This window comes from Canis aureus, chromosome 1, assembly GCF_053574225.1.
Source record: "Canis aureus isolate CA01 chromosome 1, VMU_Caureus_v.1.0, whole genome shotgun sequence".
NCBI lineage: Eukaryota > Metazoa > Chordata > Mammalia > Carnivora > Canidae > Canis > Canis aureus.
Genome location: NC_135611.1, coordinates 59,227,962 through 59,247,665, shown reverse-complemented (window position 1 = coordinate 59,247,665; position 19,704 = coordinate 59,227,962). Strand labels below are relative to the sequence as shown.

The following is a 19,704-nucleotide window of genomic DNA, read 5'->3' as shown; positions in this document are numbered from 1 at the left end:
CAAATAATCTTACAAAAAAAGAAAAAAAATTCCCTATAAGGGAATCTCATTAAGGGCAGGAAACAAAGTCTGACCAGGCTACACAATCCTAGAACTAGAAAGTTCTCTTGGCCTCTCTGGGGTTCTCAAGGTCCCTTGTCGTGCTGCTTTTGGTGAGAGTGCTCCCATTTACTCTCTGCTGACTTGCTTTGTGTGCTAACTCAGGGTTTCTCTGCCCTGGGTTCCTTGTAGATTTTAATCTACCTTGGGGCCTGGCTCCCAGCTGTGCCCTTTTTCTCATCTTTCCAGAGAATTCACCCATCTTCATCTTACAGATTCAGGGTCAGTGTTCACTTGCTTCAAGAGGATGTGGAGGGTTGTGGGAGTGAACAGCCACCTGGTGCCAGTAGCACCCAGAGCTATGGGCAGAGTCAGAGTCAGTCTCCACAATGGGGTGGGAGGCCTGCCCTGGCCAGTCTGTCACACTTCTGTGTTTTAGGTTCTGTAATTCTATAACCTTTATTATTTACTGGTTAAGAGAGCTTGTCTCTAAGCTTTATTATTTACTTGGATCATCTTTCCTGAGGGAGCCATGTAAATTCTGGCCTGACCTGACCTGACAGCCACCAGGTGTTTTCCAAGGATTGCAAACCGCTCTGGGCTTGTTGGAAGTGCAGTTCAGGCTTGCGGCCACGGGGGGAGCTGTTCGCCGTGTCACTCGTTACCAGGCTTCCATTTTCCTGCATAAATTTATCATCATAATTACTATAGGTTTTAGAAATACTTGGACGAAAATCAAAATAGATGGGAGTATGTAAAGGATATTACCCGGAAACTCTGCTTTAGGAATAATCTCTGCAGTTAAGATAGATTTTTAACATTTTCCAAATTTTCGACTTCATGATTTTGCCAACAAAGCAGGGACTAGATCCACTGTGATGGGAGGAAGATGCGTGTTATAGGCCTATTGTAACCCTTAGTCCAGGATAACTTTAAATCGAGGATTCACATAACATTGATTGTTAACAATCTTGTTTTATCATTGTTGGGAAATTAAACTGCTTTGTAAGAAGGGAAACCCCAGGCTGCCTTGAGGGCCCTGGCACATCAGAGACCTTTGATTTGCTGCCTTCGAGACGACTCTGGGAAGAGGGATGACACTGTTCCCTGGAGCACAGGAAACTCCTGGAGAGACTCCTTAATTTACAGACTTTGCTCCTAAGAACTAGTAAAGATGGAAAAATAACGTTATCTGTGTAACAACCCATCCTTGAATGGGAAGTCACCTGCCAAACACTGTCCAGTCATTTTTCTTCCCAACATCATTATGTGTTCATTAAAGTTATAGGAGCCATGAATTTTTAATTTCAATTTAACATATGGATGTTACAATAGTTTTCTCCAAAATGCTACAATAAACTAAATTTCAAAGAAACTTTGACCACGAATTAAATTCATAGCAGTTGAAATTTTCCTGAATTGGTTTTAAGCACTTGTTTACCCTGATGAAATTTTAATCACAGCACAGCAGGATCAATCAATATTAGTACTTACTTTTCAAAACATATTTAATACATGACACTTGATTTTCACATCCATACTATTCATAATTCAGGTGACATCCACTGTGATTCTCCACAAATAGGAGAAAAGCTCAGACATTTAAGTAGTTTCTTTTAAAGAAGAGATGTGTGTTTCTTTTTTTTAGAGTGTTCTTTTTAAGTCTATTTATTTCGGTAATCTGTACACCCAACATGGGGCTTGAACTCACAACTCCGAGATCAACAGTCGCATGCTCTCAACTGAGCCAGCCAGGTGCCTCTAAGTAATTTTTTTTTTTTAAAGAATGTCTTTAACATACACTATTTGAAAAATCAGGTTCTAGAACATACTTCTCAACTCCCCTCACTTTTTATTGCTCCATTAAAAATATCTACTGATAAAGGGTAAAAGTTATCTATTTAGATTGCTTACTATTTGCTAATTATTCCTGAAGCACTTCTCAATATTTAGATGATAGTAGTATTAACTCATTTAATCCTCCCAGCAATCTCTAACATTGGTAGTATTGTTATTCTCACTTTATAAATTAGGTAACTGTAGCCTAGAGATACTAAATAACCTGACCAAAGTTACATTATTAGTGTCAGTCTAAATAAAAAGGTAAACTGAGGCAAGCTTGAATTACCAGAAACCTAGTTTACTTGGGAATAGCAGAGAAATTGCAATTTGGAAAACACATGCTATTGCAAGTCCTGGGGAATCTGATGAGGGCTTGGGATGACCTGTATGTATGGGCAAGGAGTCCAAAGATGGGGTCATCCAGCCAGGGTTCAAAAAGTAAGGTCATTGGCTTGAGGATGAGGAGAGACTCCTGGCAGATGTTCCCTGGTCAGAAGGTAAAGCTGTGTCTTGCATTTCCAGGAAATTAGGCTCTCTGTTCTTAAGTTCCGTTTTTCAGAGGCACTTGAATGATATTCTCCATTTCATATCCTCCTTTCTGCTTTAGACTGAAGTCCTCCCACCATAGTTAGTGATGTTAATTCCTACAGTGAGAGAGGAAAGTATCACCCAGAAGAAAGTCCTCGCTTTGCCCCTTCTGGACACGGCCCAGCACCCTCCCCAGGCCCCTGCCTTCCTGTATCATTTCCCCATTGGTTCAAAAAAACAAAACAAGAACACCTCGCTTGACTCTATTTCCCTCACTGTGTCTGTGTTTCCCTCAGAGTTGTCTGTGCCCTGTCTCCAGTTCTTATCCCCACTGCAGAGCCCACCCCGTGGCATTTTTGGCCTCACCACTGCGTCCAAGCAGCCTTATCAAGGTGACCTTAAGTGCTCATTCTCTGGCCTGATCTCAACTTGATTTGATGGAGCTGATGACTCTCCCCTCCCTGAAATCTTTCATCACTCGTCCTCCAGGACAGCACATGCCTGTGGTTTTCTTACTGACCTCTTCCGGCCTCCTCGGTCTTTATGCAACTTCTCTAGTTTCTCCTCTTCCCACAGACCTTTAATGTTTGAGTGGCCCAGGGCTCTTTTCTATCCCCGTTATTTTCATGGAATCTTGGGGCTCTCAGAGCCTACCTCTTGGCTGATGATGCCCTTTCCTGGGCTCCAGATGCCAGTAGCAAACTCCTATCCAATATATCTGCTTGGTTATCTAAAGGACATCTGGACCTCAACGTATTCCAAATTACACTCCTGATCTTGTCCCCCCCCCCCCCCTGCCCAGATTTGTTCCTTTCCCAGATTGTCCATCTTGGTAAATTAAACGGATATTCTATCCTTCCAATGTTTGGGTCAACCATTTGAATTGTCCTTCACAATTTACTTTCTCCTGTATCTCACACCCCATCTCTCAGCAAATCCAAAGGGCTATTAAAAATATATCCAGAATCTAGACACTTCTCACCAAATTTGCTATCCCCCCCAATTCAAACCACCACTCTTTCTTAACCTTACCACCCTCCTTGACTCCCTACAGGCTGTTCTCAGCACAATAATCAAAGTGATGCTGTTAATGAAGTCAGGTCATGATAACTTTTACGCTAGACGCCCCCTGGAGGGCTCCCCACCCATTCCAGGTAAAAGCCAAAGTCCTTATAATAAAGACCTCTAAAGCCCTACACATTTGGCCACATGCTACCACCTGCTACCACCAGCCTTGCTGTTACTGTAGTTCTCCAGACATGAACCAGCCTCCGGGCCTTTTCCCTTACTGTTCTATCTATGCTTTGCTCATCCCCTGAAGGTGGTCACACTCACCTTCTTCAAGATTTTGTTCGACGTCACTTCAGTGAAGCCTACTATAACCTATTCAAATTGCAAAACATTCCTCCCCCGTTTCCCAATTTTCCATAGCATTTTCATCACCTTTAACCCACTGCTGTGTCCCCAGTATTTTAGCAGAGTGCCGGGCACATAGTGGATGTTGAATACATACTGAATGAGACATTTAAGACATTTGAGAGAAGAATGACCATCTAACCTACATTTCCACGTTCCTGCCTCTCTTTTTTTCCCTCCCCAGTGTTTGTTCACTAGTGTTGACTGTACATGAGAAGCTGCCTTCACCTTAGAGCCGGGAGACCTGGAGGTAGTTAGGCACGACTTAGGGAAAGCACCTGACAAAAATAGAATGTATTTTATTACAAAGGTCAATTTTGAGGTGTTTAAAAACATTTTCTTAACTGATCTCATTATCACATCTAAGGGACATATGTAGTACATGTCACTGCACTAACCACACTTAGTAGTCAGCTTGCATAATTATGAGAAACAGTTTTCAGAAAATACTCTGTTGATCCTAGAAAATTGCCCTGCCTCTCAAATGCACATTGACTTAGGATTCCAGGACCAAAAGCTGAACAGAAAAACATATGTGGAGGTGGAAGCATAATGGGCAGCAGGCTGCCCACCTCCCCCGTGTTCTGTCCCCGTGAGAGCTCTTAAGATCCTAAGGTTGGTGTTAGTTCATGGAGAGACCCCTTCTGGGTATGGGCTTGCTGGCATTTTTGTACGGGATGCTGGAAGACCATGTGGCCAGAGCTGCCAGGTCCTGACTACTAGGTCCCCTCCTCACTGCAAGGCCTGGTGTCACCACACCCTACGTGTTTCGCACCCCCAACCAATTCTAACTTCCTTTGCCAGCAGGAGGAACTTGGGAGTCTTTGGGTCAGATAAGAATCTCTGTGGTTTAAGGCAACTCATATTCACCCCAAAGATATTGGTGTCCTACCCAGGCTAGATTACAGAAGAAATCCCAAGACTCAGATCTCCATTGTCATTTCAAAACAAACCAAAACAAAAACAAGCCAGCCAAATACAGATTTAGACCTGATAAAGGGGATTAAGAGTACACTTACGATGAATACTGAGTAATATATAGAATTGTTAAATCACTATACTGTATACTGTACTCTAACACTGCAGGTTAACTATATTGGATATATTTTTTTTTAATTAGACCTGAGAAATTTCATAAGCAGGTGAACTGAGTCTGGTTTTCTTGTCTCTCTCTGGAGCAAGAGCCATATATGTGCACTGCAGGAATGTCGATGGGTCCCACCCAATGATGTGTATGGACTGCTGTCTTCTCTAGCGCAGAGAGACTTGAGAACATACACAATTGTGAATGCGTGTGTCTCTATGAGATTAGATAGATAGATAGATAATTTATTTAGTTCTCACAGGAACTCTGTGAGAAAAGTATCATTAACCCTGTTTACAGGTGGAAACATGATCAGAGGGACTAAGCTAATTTTTCATGAGCCTACAACCAACTGGTGGTGTCTGGTTGGGGAGGAACTATTTGATTTCAAAGCCAGTGCACTGTCAGCTATACCAGGACAGCTCCCACAAGAGATGTGACTGTATCAGGGCCAGGCCAAAGTCATCTCCCATTGAGTCGTTGTGTGCTTCCAGAAAGAAAAGCCCTTTCCTTATGGTCCCTAACCTGTGACAATAGTGCCAGGTTGATGGCAGGTCTCCTTTTCTCCCCGGGCCCACATTGCGAACCCCCAATGGCTTGGCCTTGGCTCAGCTCATCGAGAGTTGCAGCAATGCTGCAAGGTGGCCGCCCAGTGCCACTCCCAGCGAGGCCATTCACAGCGTATTGGACTGCGGGCATCGTCCACCTATGGACAGCAAGGCGTGGCCCTGCCAAAGTTGCCTTTTTATTTTCATCGAATATGCACAAATACTTTTTTGTCCATGGAGAAATTCTCCCCATTAAAAAAAGTTTTCAATTGCTGGGCCCTGGACGACCATCCTGGAGGAGGGGGTTGCTTGTTGGTTTCCTGCACTTGCTTGCTTTGGACTGACGGACAATTGCTCTAACGAGCCCATGGCCCGGATGGAAGGGAATCTAGGTCAGCTTGTTCTTTCTGCGGCTCACACCACTAGGGGGCATGAAGCTTCTCTGATAGAAGAACTGAAAAGGCTGGAACGCGTAAATTGTCCAGCAAAAGCTGGAGGCTTGCTGCATTCAACTGTCATGATGAAAACATTTCTTCCAAAACCAGTCTCATTTGGGCACCTCCAGCAGACACACAGGCCAACCGAGGAGTGGGCCTGGAGAATGGTGAGGGTGCCACAAGGGGCATGCCATTTGTTCATTACAGAAAACCTGCTCCCTCTTCTGAAGGCTCTGAAAATGCCTAAAGAGCAGGATGTAACTGAGCTTTGAAACCCTGTGAGCCATGACATCAGAGTCCATTTCATAAAAGCCTATAATCTGAAAGAATATGCATTTAATAATGTCATTTCTTTGGGAGGTGGGGGGCAAGCAGTCAGATTCCAATTCTACACGATCCTCAGAAAGATTTCACTAATCAGAAGCTTTAAAAAATTCCCAGAATTTCACACAAGAAATAGCCTGCATACATTTTATTGAGATATAATTGACATATAATGTTGTATAAGTTTAAAATGTGTAGCATGCTGGTTGGATAATTTATATATTGCAATAAGATTACCACCCTAACTCTAGCTAACACCCCCATCATGTCATATAATTATCATTTATTTTTTACGAGAGCAATTAGGATCTAGTCTCTTAGCAACTTTCAAGATATAATACAGTGTTATTAACTATAATCACCATGCTGTGCATTCGATCTCCAGAATTTATTCATCTTCTAGCTACAAGTTTGTACCTTTTGACCAACATCTCTCCAGTTCAGTCAGCCCCCCAGCCCCTGTTTTACCACCATTCAACTCCCTATTTCTATGAGTCCAGATATTTTAGATCCTACACATAAGTAATTTCATTACAATATTTGTCTTTCTCTGTCTGGTTTATCTTAGTTGAAACACCCTCAAAGATCCATCCATGTTGTCACAAACAGCGGGATGTCCTTTCCCATGGCCAAATAACATTCCATTATATATATAGACATCTTACATCATTATATAACTTACATTGAAGTTTTATATGTGTGTGTGTGTGTGTGTGTGTGTATAAAGTCTCACATCTTTAACCTTTAACCATTCATCTGTTGATAGACACTTGTGTTGTTTCCATATCTTGGCTATTGTGAATAATTCTGCAATGAAGAATGCAGGTATCTCTCCAAGATTCTGCTCTCATTTGCTCTGGTATATGTCCAAGTGGAATTGCTCTAACATAGAGATTATTGATCTTTTAATTTTTGAGGAGCCTCCGTACTGTTTTCTCTACTGGCTGCACCAATTTGCATTCCTGCCAATAGTGCACAAATGTTCCTGTTTTTCCACATCTTCACCAAGGTTTATTTCTTATCTTTTTGAGAACAGCCATTCTAACAGGTGTGAAATGATATCTCATTATGGTTTTGATTTGCATTTGATGATTAGTGATGTTGAGCACTTTCTCATATACTTGTTGGCCATTTGTGTGTTTTCTTTGGAAAAATATCTATTCTATTCCTCTGCCCAATTTTTAATCAGATTGTGGTTTTTCTTTTTTTTTTTTTTATAAAATGATCCCCACAATAAGTCTAATTACCATCTGTCACCAGATAAAGTTATTACAATATTATTGACTATATTACCTATGCTATACCTTACATCTTCATGACTTATTCATTTTATAACTGGAAGTTTATACCTCTTAATCCCTTTCACTTATTGTGCCCACTGCCCCAACCCATCCCAGGTACATACTGCTCTCCCTGTCTCCCAGGGAAGGATCCTTGGCCTCCTCTTTCTCTAAGCTGTGCTGTCTTGGGGGAGGAGAGAAAGGGTAATGTGGGCCAAATTCCTCTTACCCACTCAAATGCATCCAAACTCTTTTTTGTTGTTGTTTGGTTGGTTTTGTTCCAACAGTGTGCTGGAATTTTTTCCCTGGACACTTGGACTTCTACATAGCCTCCCTTGTCTGTGCATATCTGCCCAAGTCAGCATTTTCCATTTGCTCCCAGTCTACAGCCAGCTGAAAGGAGTTGGAACTAGTTTACAGGCTGCTGGCAGTTCCACAGCCCATACTGGGTCTGTCTGCCGATTGCCCAATGCACAGGTGGGTGAGACTCTCCCAGGTCCCTTGGTGTATGGTGGTGGGTCCCACAACTCTCAAAGAAGCCCTTCTGTTTGTAGATGGTTGCCAAATTTAAGATGTTAAAGGGGACAAAATGAGGGACATCTTAGGCTGCCATGTTGCTGATGTCACTCCTCCCAATAGCCTACATTGGACTGATCCATATTTTAGCATCCATTGGGGTGTGATAATGAAAAGAACATGAGATTGGGGGCTGGATGAGCTGCTACTGGCTGGCTTTGTGACTGCCAGAGCACATAATCTGAACACCAACAAAATGACTGTCTCCTCTGTAGGATTGTTCAACACTAACAAATATTTATCAAAGACCTACTGTGTGCCAGCACTGTGCTAGGCCCTGAGGAAGTGCTAGATGATAACACAGCCATGGCTGGTCCCTGCCTCTTGCACATTATGTTGTAGTGAGGATCATATCACCAGGAGGGACTTATCTAACGTGACTGCACAGCACCTGGCACATCACAGCACTTCACACATGGTACTCATTTTCTCCCATCCTTTTCCTCCTTGTCTCTTCCTCTTCAAAAATATAGGCTATAAGGCCAGGTCAAGATTCCCGTTGGTAATGTGGGTTTCTAGAAACACAGAGGAGATTCATTCAACTTTACTAAAGGGCCTGCCTTTACTTAGCCCTTACTATTTGCCAGGCAGTGCTAATCTTGAGGGATCTATAGTAGATATTTGTCATTTTTTTATGACCGCCATTATCTAATTCACCTTCCTTACTTGAGAAATTTCCCCACCTTCTCTGACCAGGCTAAAAGCATCAACGAGTCACCTTCCCAGTTTCTTCTACATTCAGAGTATTGGTACTTTGAGGCTCAGCCAGTCAGATACATGTACCCCAGTGTAATTTGTGAGCCAGAGAGGGCTTGAAGGAAGTAGGAAGGAAGTAGGGAGGGTGGATAATCCATCATGGGTGAGGGCTATGGCAGATGCTGTGACAGCCTCTAGTTTCTAGCAACAGTTGGCAATGCTAGTGGGAAGGCAGTGCAATTTGGTGTCAAGTGGTCTCTTTGGTGGTGTGGCTTTGAATGTGACCGTAGCTGCTTTTAATTTCCTTTCTTCACACCTATTTTCAAGCTTAACTTTCTGATCTTCCTACTGGTTCAGTGAGCTATCCAATCCCTTTTAGCAAAATCCTTGTGTGCTTAAATCAACACAGATAGATTTTGTTCCATGCAGCTAACACCCCAATTGACCCAGGAGGAAAAATGAGTAAGATTCTGACCTCTTCACTTAGGAGCTCCACATACAAATGATTTCAATAGTCCATGGAATGAAGGAAAGATAGGGCATGTTGGTGATATCTACTATAATGAACAATGAGAATCAGTAATGAACACAAATGGTTGTTGACCACGAGGAATTCAGTCTATTGGGAGAGATGAATTCATCAGCAGATAATGGCATAGCAATGTCATAAAGACAAAGCTAGAGACATGAGCAGGGTGTGGTGGAAGCGCCAAGGAGGGACACACCCCAGCTGAAGGCAGGTGGGGATGCTGACTGAAGAAGTCTTTGGAGAAGAGGATGCCGTGTTTGAGCCAAGTCTTCAAGGAAGAGTAAACATAAATTAGACCAATGCAGAGGAGGCTCAGAGGAATAGAAGGCACTCCCTGTGCAAGAGCAAAGGCTCAGGGGAGAGATTCAACCCAGGTGTGTGGAATTACACAAGTTGGTATTGCCAGAACTATTGTACTCTCTGTGAAGAATGAGAAAGTTGTCATGGGTACAGGACTGAATGTGAGGTAAGAGTGGGGAATAGCTGCCTAGGAGAATGAGGGACAGTGTGGACCAAGGATAAGGAAAAAAGATTCAGGGGTGGAGAGGGCTCAGGAAAGACTGGTACCATGATATTTTAGTGGAACCAGCCACATAGCCATCAGATTTTCTCCAGAAATATTTAGGTACCAATGTATAGCAACAAGGAAGGATATTGGTCCAGAATTAGAATTTTGTTTTGAAAATAAACTCAGACATCTGAATTTGGAACACCTGATCTTGGACCAGGTTTGCTCAGGTGAAGTAGGCATGCAGTTGCAACCTTCCTGTGGTTCAATGAGGGAGGAGATATAGGACAGGGGCAAGGAGGGTGGCAGGATATGTCTTGACTGAAATCGGTGACATATGGCCCAAATCCATTTCATGCCCTAATGCAAGGGTCATTATGTTTTAAGTATAGAAGAAAATTGTGATTATAAAATAAATTAGAAAGATAATCATCTCAATTCACTAACCATAGAGGATCAAGATGTTCTTCACATTTTTATAGTATATTGACACAGCATTCATTTCCCCTATGAGGAAAATGTGTAAGTGCTTTTCGAACATTTTAAGGAAAAAACTTGAAATAATTGTGCAAACAATTTACAGAGGGCTTTCAAATGTATAAGGCATTTATTTAACTTTTATAAAAGCCATCTGAAGAGGATGCCTGGGTGGCTCAACAGTTGAGTGTCTGCCTTTGGCTCGGGTTGTGATCCTGGGGTCCTGGAATTGAGTTCTTCATTGGGCTCCCCGCAGGGAGCCTACCTCTCCCTCTGCCTATGTCTCTGCCTCTCTCATGAATAAATAAATGAAATCTTTAAAAAAAAAAAAAAAGCCCTCTGAAGTAGACATGATTATTAACCCATTTTAAGAACTGAAAGGCAGAGAACTTAAGTGACTTGCCCAAGGTCACATAGGTAGCAGGTGGGAAAGCCGAGATCTGAACAGATGGTCTGCTCCAGAAGTGGCGCCCTTAACCACGCACTCCACTACCTCTCCTTGGAAATACCATCTCTTCTTCACTGTTACGAGCTAAACTGTGTTCTCTCAAAATTCATAAACTCCGTACCTTAGAATATGATTGTATTTGGAAAGGGCCTTGAAAAGAGTGATTATTCTAAAGTGAGTCCATTTGGGTGGGCTCTAATCCAATCTGGCCAGGGGCCTTTTAAGAAGAGGAAATTTCAGCACAGACATGTGTAGAGGGAGGAGAGTGTGAAGACACAGCGGGAGAGGACCGTCTATAAGCTGAGGAGAGAGGCCTCAGAAGAAGCCAGTCCTGCCAACATCTTGATCTTGAACTTAGTCTTCAAAACTCTAAGAAAACACCTCTCTGTTGTTTCAGCCATGCAATCTGTGGTATTTTGTTACAGCAGCCCTAGCAAACTATGCCCTCATTGACCATCAGTTAAGAAGGAGCAGGAGACAGGGGAAGCAAAATAGAAATTAATCTTTTAAGTGAACTCCCTTCCTTATTTAAGATACAAAATATGTACATTTCATTAGTTAAGTGAAGCCTAATTGGATCATGTTTTAAGCAAATTAATCTGGAATTCAGTTCTATAATGGGAGTAAAATAAAGCAGGAACGGTCTTCATTTATACAGAAGTAGTATCATAGACAGGAAAGGGCAGCTTAATTAAGGCCAAAGTTGTTTGTTAATTAGCTGTCATCCTCTCCAGTGAGCCTACCAAGGGATGCCATAAACAATTAGAGAGCATGGATTTATTGATGGAAAGATGAGGTAAGCCGAACATTAAGTGCACTGTTTCCTTAGAGGGCACAGTCCTTTCATTAATAATGAATATCGTCTTTCCTCATGTCTTCTGAGTTTCCCACTTCACTGGAATTATTGGTGTGAAACATGAGGCCTTCCAGTAGTTACAGGCAATTGAGTGATTCTTAGAAAGTGCAGTAGAGTCGTATTCCAGGGGAAAATAATTTCCAGCATATTTATGATTTTCTCTAATGAATTTGAAACCACATCTATTTAGTGCCAACTACCTGCAAGGTGGCTGTGGAGGCTTCACTGTGTGGAGGATTCTGGAAATACTCAGGGCTGAGGCCACTGGATGCCTCTTTTCTGAGAAATAAATTAGCAAGTATCTCAGACACAAATCTGAATTGTTTTAAGATCACAAAGCCTTGTTTGTAGATTTGAAAAAATTCAAACTTTGGCCAGTTGGTCACATTTTCAGTTCCCACTCCATGCTTTACAGAGCCATGTGTTTTATGTTTGGAAAAGGTTGTTAAAATTTTAAAAACAGTTTAGTTAAATGTTCCATTTTTACAGAAATTATTGTCTCATTTCTCTCTAGGCCTGAAAGCTCTAGTTCTCCTTTTACCAGCTTATTTCTTACTGGCCTTGAAGTGCATCAACATTCTGTGTAGAGTAACACAGGGCTGACGTGGCGTATGTCGCTAGAAAACTCCATCACAGGTCAGGGAAATGGTCAAAACAATTTTTTTCCACCTCAAAAGTCACTGACTTTGATAATAAGATCAAGTGAAGTGCCTACAGGAAAAAGCTAATAGATTCAGAGTAGGGGGAAGGAGTTTCATAATTTCTGGAGACCATATCCAGTAGCTGGCATTCAGTCCAACTTTAAATAAATGAATGGGAAGAAAAGGAGAGGAAAATGGGGAAACGTGGCAAAACCAGAGGAGAGAAATAGAAAGAGACAGCTGGTTTAAAAGAGAAGTAATACAGAGAGAAAAGCAGAGGAAGATGTGCGCAGGCCCAGAGATATGTGAACACAGATACACACACATATGAGAAGGAAAGACACAGAGTCATTCTGGGGTCATATACCCCAACTTCTGTGACATCCTACACCTCATCTTCAGCATGCTGTTGCTTTAAAAGCTGTGTCACATTTGTCACACCAAAACCAAAACAGAAAACACAAATGAAAAACATAAATGAGAAATTAACCCTGTTCCACAAGCTAAAATAAAATAATATGGAAGGCCAAATCTGAATGGACTGGATTCCTCTCTTCTACGTTTATGTGCACTCACACTCGCACGTGCACACACACACATCCTTGATGTTTTTGGATAATGAGAGACTCTCCTGTTCTACTGATCAAACCATAGGGTGGCTCTGCAAAGCCAGCCAGAATGAGATTCGCTGTGATAATGTCTCACATCCACCCCAGAATCTGCCAGCAGCTGGCCGGGCCAACAGGGATGCAAACTGGAGCTGCTTTGACTATATGTAGAAGTGGCCAGAGCCTGTTTTAAACTTGTATTCAAAATCAAACCTGCACTCCTTCTTTCTGAAAATCTCTGATTTTCTCTTCTTTCCTGTTAGGCACCTGCTTTGGGTGCAGTCTCTCTGGCCAGGCCTCCCCTCTTTTTGGCCTCACCTTCTCTCTAGGGCACTCCCACACTGTTCAAGAGGCTGTGCTTCATGGCCTGAACAGAATGGAAATAGTCAAGTGAGAAGAAACATCCAAGCAGGGAGAAGAAAGCTTTTTAAATTCCTTGCCCTTGACTGGTTCTTCTCGAACAGCCTCCGAGATGTGGATCAATCCTGTAAGTACCATGTACCAATATTTCCCATTCTACACTGGTTGGAAGCCTCTCCCTTATTCCTCTTACAAGAATTGTGGTAGAGTGGTCTTTCTGTAGTATACTGGTCTTTTGGCATTTCTGTCTCTCCAAGTGGCTTAGCTGCATAATTTCGCCAACTCAACTCTGCTGATAGTTTAACAGTTAACTGTTGAGTGTGTTTACCTTGGAATTATTCTGAAGGCAGCAACAAATAAAAAAATCTGCTGGGAAAATACAGTAGCAATGCAACTGGTGGCGAGAGCTGATTTGTAAATATACTTTTGTTTTCGAGTCTCCATTCCCCAAGACACCCCCAGAGCTGAGGAGTTTGGTGAATTCTGGGGATGTGTGTGCTGGTAGCTCCTTTAGTGGATGTTCCACCACCTACTCACAGACCACGGGGAACTTCGCAGCCAGTACATATGTGGCAGAGGGTGCCAGGCAGCTGAAAATGGAAGTGAGTTGTAGATTTTTCCATCTTTTCATTCAGCTTTCTCGCAAATGCGTGTCTCCTTTCAAGAATCATCGAAATGCCCTTCCTTTCAAGTTAACACTGCAAGGAATCGAAGTCTCATTTCCTGGAAATACAGGGCTGGACGGCAGCCATCTCTCAAATGAGCCCCCGTGGAGAAGACTTGGAGACGTGAGCTCCCAACTCAGGTTTCCGGTTGCGGCCTATTAAATCCCACCTCCTGGAAGCTGAGGTCATGGATTACTTTCTCGTTGCCACCAAGGGGCAGTTCAACTTATACATCCTGTCATTATTGTCTTAGATCGTGCATGACTCAGTCCTCCTTAGCCCATTTCCTCACACGCAGACTTCTAATCAGCTGTGAAAAAATACTATCAGTATCTGTACACTCCAGAGGAGATGTTAATGGGTAAGGGCTGAGGAGCTGCTCTGAACTGGCAATAGCAGGAATCAAATAAAATGGGAAAACAAATCAGGAAATGGGGTAATGGCAGCCATTTGAGGAGAGGAAGTAAAGCCGACTGGTGAAGTCACCCCTAAAATGTTTCTTGCTCTGCTCTGAAACCTCATTTGAATAAGGGTTGTAGTGAGTGGAAATGAGCTTGGTTACCAGATAAGTACAGGTAGGGACCCTGCCTCTATCACTAGGCTCTGAGATTGGACAAGTTTCTTTATCCTTCTCAGCCTCTTTTTGGGGATAATTCCAAATTTTCCAAACTGTGGCAAGAAACAGAGATCACGTATTGAAGAGCAGTTGGCACAGAGAGGCACTTAGTACATGGTGAAATGAACAATAATAATAATAACTGTGTGCCCACTGATGCACTGGCCTGGTGCTCAGCACTATGGGAGCAAGGAAAAAGTAAAGATAACCAGGAAACTAGCAGGCCCCAGCGAGAGCAACATTAAACTCATTTAACTTGCCTTTTATTGTTCTTATCAGGTTCACCCACATTTCCCTTAACTTCAAGTCAAATGATGACCCAAGAGATGATAATAAGACAAAATAATGTCAAGAATTGTGAAGGGTCTGCCATTTTTACCCTGCTCTCAAGCTAACAAAGCAGCCAATCACAGCCTCACTGGAGCTGGCCGAAGACATGAGACTCCTGGCCAGAGACAAAGGACTTTATCACAGCACAGAAGGCAGAATGAGCTCAAGTCCCATGGGGATGATGCAGAGGTGGACACAGGTGGCTACTGTGCACACAGTGGGTGTATGTCATAACTAAGGGACCATAAGTTTGGGAAACACCCAATCTCATAGTGGGGTGTTAGTGAGACAGGGATACTGAAGGACTCCATAAAAGTCTGCTTTTTACTCCTTTTCCTGTTTCTATTCTTGCTAGGAAGAAGCACTTCACTTTACACACGCCTCAGAGGGCAAATTACGTATGTCCTCCTCATAAAGGACAAGGAGTTAATGGTCTCTTTAGAATAAATAACATCTGAAGAAGGACCCAGTGAGAATGACCAGATGAAGCTATTATATACAGACCACCAGATACCTCAAAGACCCCTTGGATCCAAGGAATAACACCTGGATCCTCAACTTTGGTCTAACTGGTTCTTGGATGTCTGAGAGGACCACAATCCTCAATAAAAATCCCCAGATCATAAACAAAGACAAGATGCACTCTGCTTTCCTTTCTGAGTCTTCCAGGTGCTTCACTTGTATCTGTACTCTCTGTTTTTTCAATAAACTCTGCTCCCACTTCCTGCTGGCTTGCATTGGATTTCTATCCTGCAAGAGGCCAGGGATCCTCTTGGCTGATCCTGCTGGATCCTCTCTGGGGCCTTGGATCCGGCCCCATAATTAACAAACATTAACAAACCCACCTAACCATTGTCCCAGAGGGACACTATATTATCCTCACCAGGAAACAAATCTGCCCTTTGCCCCGAGAGAGACTCTACTTCTGTCTTTCAAGATTCTTCTGTATACAAATATCCTTGAAAAGACAATCTGGAACAACAGTTATCGCAAAACATTTAAAAACACCACAGGCATTGTCCCCTATCTTCAATGACTAAGATACAACCAGAGGCAAACCTCAAAAGAAAATGCTGCAATTAGGTGAGATGTCTTAAAACACTTATTTATTTAATCAATCAATAAAATTGATAATCTCACATGGAATCTTAAATAACAAAGCTCCTGTAGTTGCCTCAGACTATAGAGACAGTTAATGCTCCATCGTATACAGGCTTAGAAGCCACCACCCGCACATCATCACAGCACCGCAACTGTGTGGAATGGAACAAACAGGGCACCTCCTGCTCACATCACCACGGAAGGGCCCACAGTGATATTTTATCATCATGCAATTTCCAATCCAATGTCAAATGGAACTGTAGCCCATTGAAAGAAAATGCACTAGGGTTTCTGTTTTGTTTTGATTTGCTTTATACCTAGGGGGAAGAAAGAAAGAAAGAAGCAGCTTTGTTCCTTTCTAACTTTCTTTGGGCCTTATGAGATTAAAAATGGTTTTGGGAAGAGGATTGGCCTCTTGTGAGGATTATGGAATCCTGAGATTTACCCAGATTAGTCTTCTTACTAGTGTGCCTTTGTGAGGTCAGTTATGGTTCTCCTAAGGCCTTGAGAACCTAGAGTCCACACCACCAAAGAGCTCCTAGCATTTCAGATCCCACCATGGAGCACACCTTTGGAGTCCTAAAAGCAGAACCACCTCGAGGACTCATTTGGAAGACCGCTCTGCCCCCGTGTCAGGCCACATAGGGATCTCAAGTTTTAGTTCAAGAAAAAAATTATTATCTGTGGCAAAATGAAGTAATTGTCATAGTAAGGAATTTAGGAACTGTCTTATTTGAGAGTTTGGTGACAGAGCAGCCAAAGTGTGGGTGACAGGAAGTGGATAGGTGACTTGGGCGATGCCCTCCTATCTCCACTTCTAATAGGACACATGCCCCACAGTTGCCAAAGCCAAAAATCTGGTTATAACTTTTCTCCCTCGCTTTCCACATCCAATCAGTCACAGAGTCCTGCTGATGCTCCTAAATATTTCTCAGATGTGCCCACAATCTCTTCGTCTTTCTAAGAAGTTCTCTTTTTTTATTCTGTGGGGAGATACACCATAGAATACATATATGAAACTTTTCATTTTTTTGTTGCATCCTGTGAGGTCAAAATCTAATTGGATTTTTATCAAGCTCTAAGAAGAGTTGGCAATGTACTCTTCTAACTCCCACCCCCTTCCAGAGCACACTCAGCACACAGGCACACACATCCACACCTGTGCGTGGGCGCACGCACCCAAATGGGAGACAACACTTCCTTTCATTCCTTGCACGTTCATTCCCTTTGCCCAGAACTCAGTTTTCTCAATCCTCTCTAGCTGTTATCTGAGAGGAGACCCTCCAGTGCAGATTTTCAGCACAGAGGCAGGGCCTTGGCTGGCCCAATGAAGCCGGGATGTCGGCGGCCCTGCCTCTGCCTGCCAGGAGCCCAGCAGTGTGATCCCAGCCAGGGTCCAACCTCAGCTTCAGGTGTCCTCAACCTGTCCCAATGACCTGAGGCTGAGCCCATTCTCCTCCCGGGGGGCTGGAGCTGTGTGAGCCGGACCAAGGGTCAAACCCTCCATCTGACCTACAGATGCATAGGAAATCCATTAATATTTGAATCTTGAGAAATACACTGCCAAAGACTACTCCACTATAGTTTCTTGAAGCAGAGCAAATAACTATAATGCAAACTGGGAATCAAACTTTCTTGTTAGAATCCTGGGATCCTATTATTATATTAAAATACAATGTCTTCTTAATCTTGAATGTTTTACGTAAATAGCATTTTCTCAGTAGCAGACGTGGCTTGTGTATATGATAAATAAATTTCACTCTCCTATTAAAAAAATTCCCTTTACTTTGAAGGAACTTTAAAGGGGAGCCCTCCTCCCCCAGCATTCCCTTTCCCAAGGAAGGAGAATTGGCCTCTGTGATTTCACATGGAATCTGCCAGCAAGAGCTGCTGGAGAGAATAGACAATGGGGCTCTCTGTATCACTACCGAAAAGAAGAACAGAAATGCTGACATTTCAATGATTATATTTGGGATCCACAGTCACCCTGGGCATCCCAAAGATCACTTAATAGATGAGTCTTATCTTGTTTTCAGAGCTTAAATTAGCTTTCAAATATCAAAAAGGTTAGAGAATATATCAGTTAGTAAGGGAGGGAAACCTAGCTTCCTTCTCCGTTCCCATCACACACTGCTCTGTGTGTGTGTGTGTGTGTGTGTGTGAGTGTTATTTCACTTTTTTTTTTTTTTTTTTGCATAGATTTTGCAATGCTGGGAGCTGCAAAGACCTACAGGCTTTACATCCTCTACGTAAGCTAACCACACATTAGGACAGTTATTTCAAATATTCTGTTCTTTCTGTAGGACATATTGTGGTTTTTTTATTGAGCAAATAGATTTACTTAAATGTTTTAGTATCAGGACTCAGCACAATGCCTCACACAGAATACTGACTAAATGATTACTTTTATGGCCTTATACACTGCGGAATTCTGCTAATAAAGATGGATACACAGAAAACCCACTCGGTAACATTCCTTAATTCTCCTTTGGTAAAACAGAAATTCCAATAACGCCTGTGCTTCTTCACACACAGTCTTTCAGAGATCTTACTCACCACAGAAACGAGCCATATGGCTGCTGCCCTAAGGGCCCATGTTACCCAAATGTCACTGCTTTGCACACACACACACGTGGACTGTTTCCTTACAGACTGCAAGAAGCTGTACCTTAAGTAACCGAAGCAGAATTGTTATTTGTCAAATGTCAAGAACAAAATACATTTTTGTAAGTCAGTAGTCTTGTTTATAACCAACTCAGTTACGTAAATATTCAAAACTCAATAACCTGGCTTTAGGTTTCCAGCTCATTTGCACAAACTAGGAACACTCGATAAAGCTTAGAAACCACTTTCAGCTATGTCTTCACACTGTGGGTTCATCAGACTGAGGAATTACAAAAGTGGGTTTGTCAACCCTCTTAAAGATGCATGTGGACCCCTGTAGGCCCAGCCAACTGTTGGCAGCTGTGGTATGTTCACCGGAGCCACACCACAGCTCAGGTGTGTTAACCTGCCAGGTGTTTTCTTCTGCGACTGAAGAGCTCACGAGGACCTCAAGGCTCAGCTCATTGTGCTGCAAGTTAGCTTACCTAGACTGATGGTGGGTCCCTGTTTGAGCCAGCTTGAATCTGACTTGCGTTTGGAAGTGGGAGATGGGACCATAACAGTACGAATTGTGTAACACCATGATGGTTTTTCAGCTAAAATAGAAAGAACTTTTATTTTTAATTTTTGCATATGTACCTGGGGAAAAAAGTCAGATGTTGAGGACCTGCGTCTCAGAAGCCAGTTCCGTGATCAATCTGAGGGACCAGGGGACCAGGACAGAAGGTGTTGAGGGCACAGGAAGACCCTGCGGTGAGCAGGGACATCGGCTGCCCCTGGGACACCATGGCCACGACTCAGGTGGCCTTCCTGGGACTTTATGAGTAGCCAGCATCACAGTGAGGGTTAGAATTCATGGCTACAAGAGAGACAACATCTAGAACTCTTAGAAAGAATATGTGAATTGAGGAAGGTGCAGAAGCCCTTCACGAAGAGGTGGTTTAAAAGCCATGAAACTTGAGCTAGGACTATTGTCAGGAAACAAAATCCCAGTGTCCACAGCCCGGTCTTTTTCTATGGAGACACTATCAGAGAGCACCGACCAGCAATCAAGAGCAAATTAATTCTGATCTTTACTTGTATCTCTCAAGGGACATTCAAAAACAAATACAGTTTATACCCTCGTCTCATTACAAATCTCCTTTCCCTTCCTTCCAAGCTCCCACACATTCCTACCCTGTAGCCTGCTCG

At 42.8% G+C, this 19,704-nt stretch overlaps 1 protein-coding gene across 4 annotated transcripts in view; it reads left to right on the top strand.

The window, feature by feature from the left end:
* Positions 1–19,704, top strand: part of MCM9 (minichromosome maintenance 9 homologous recombination repair factor) — a 133,371-nt gene that overhangs the window by 100,780 nt on the left and 12,887 nt on the right. The window contains exons 13-14 of one of the 4 annotated variants that reach the window (XR_013381598.1): positions 14,758–15,007; positions 15,164–15,505. The exons of 2 other annotated variants lie outside the window; for them this stretch is intronic. Coding sequence is in view for 1 of the 2 variants with exons in the window: in XM_077901108.1 (XP_077757234.1) it covers positions 14,758–14,824 (67 nt within the window). In the remaining variant the exon portion in view is untranslated. Of the gene's footprint in view, positions 1–14,757; positions 15,118–15,163; positions 15,506–19,704 lie in introns of those variants that run through there. One more of the 4 variants, XM_077901108.1, reaches the window with a different exon arrangement.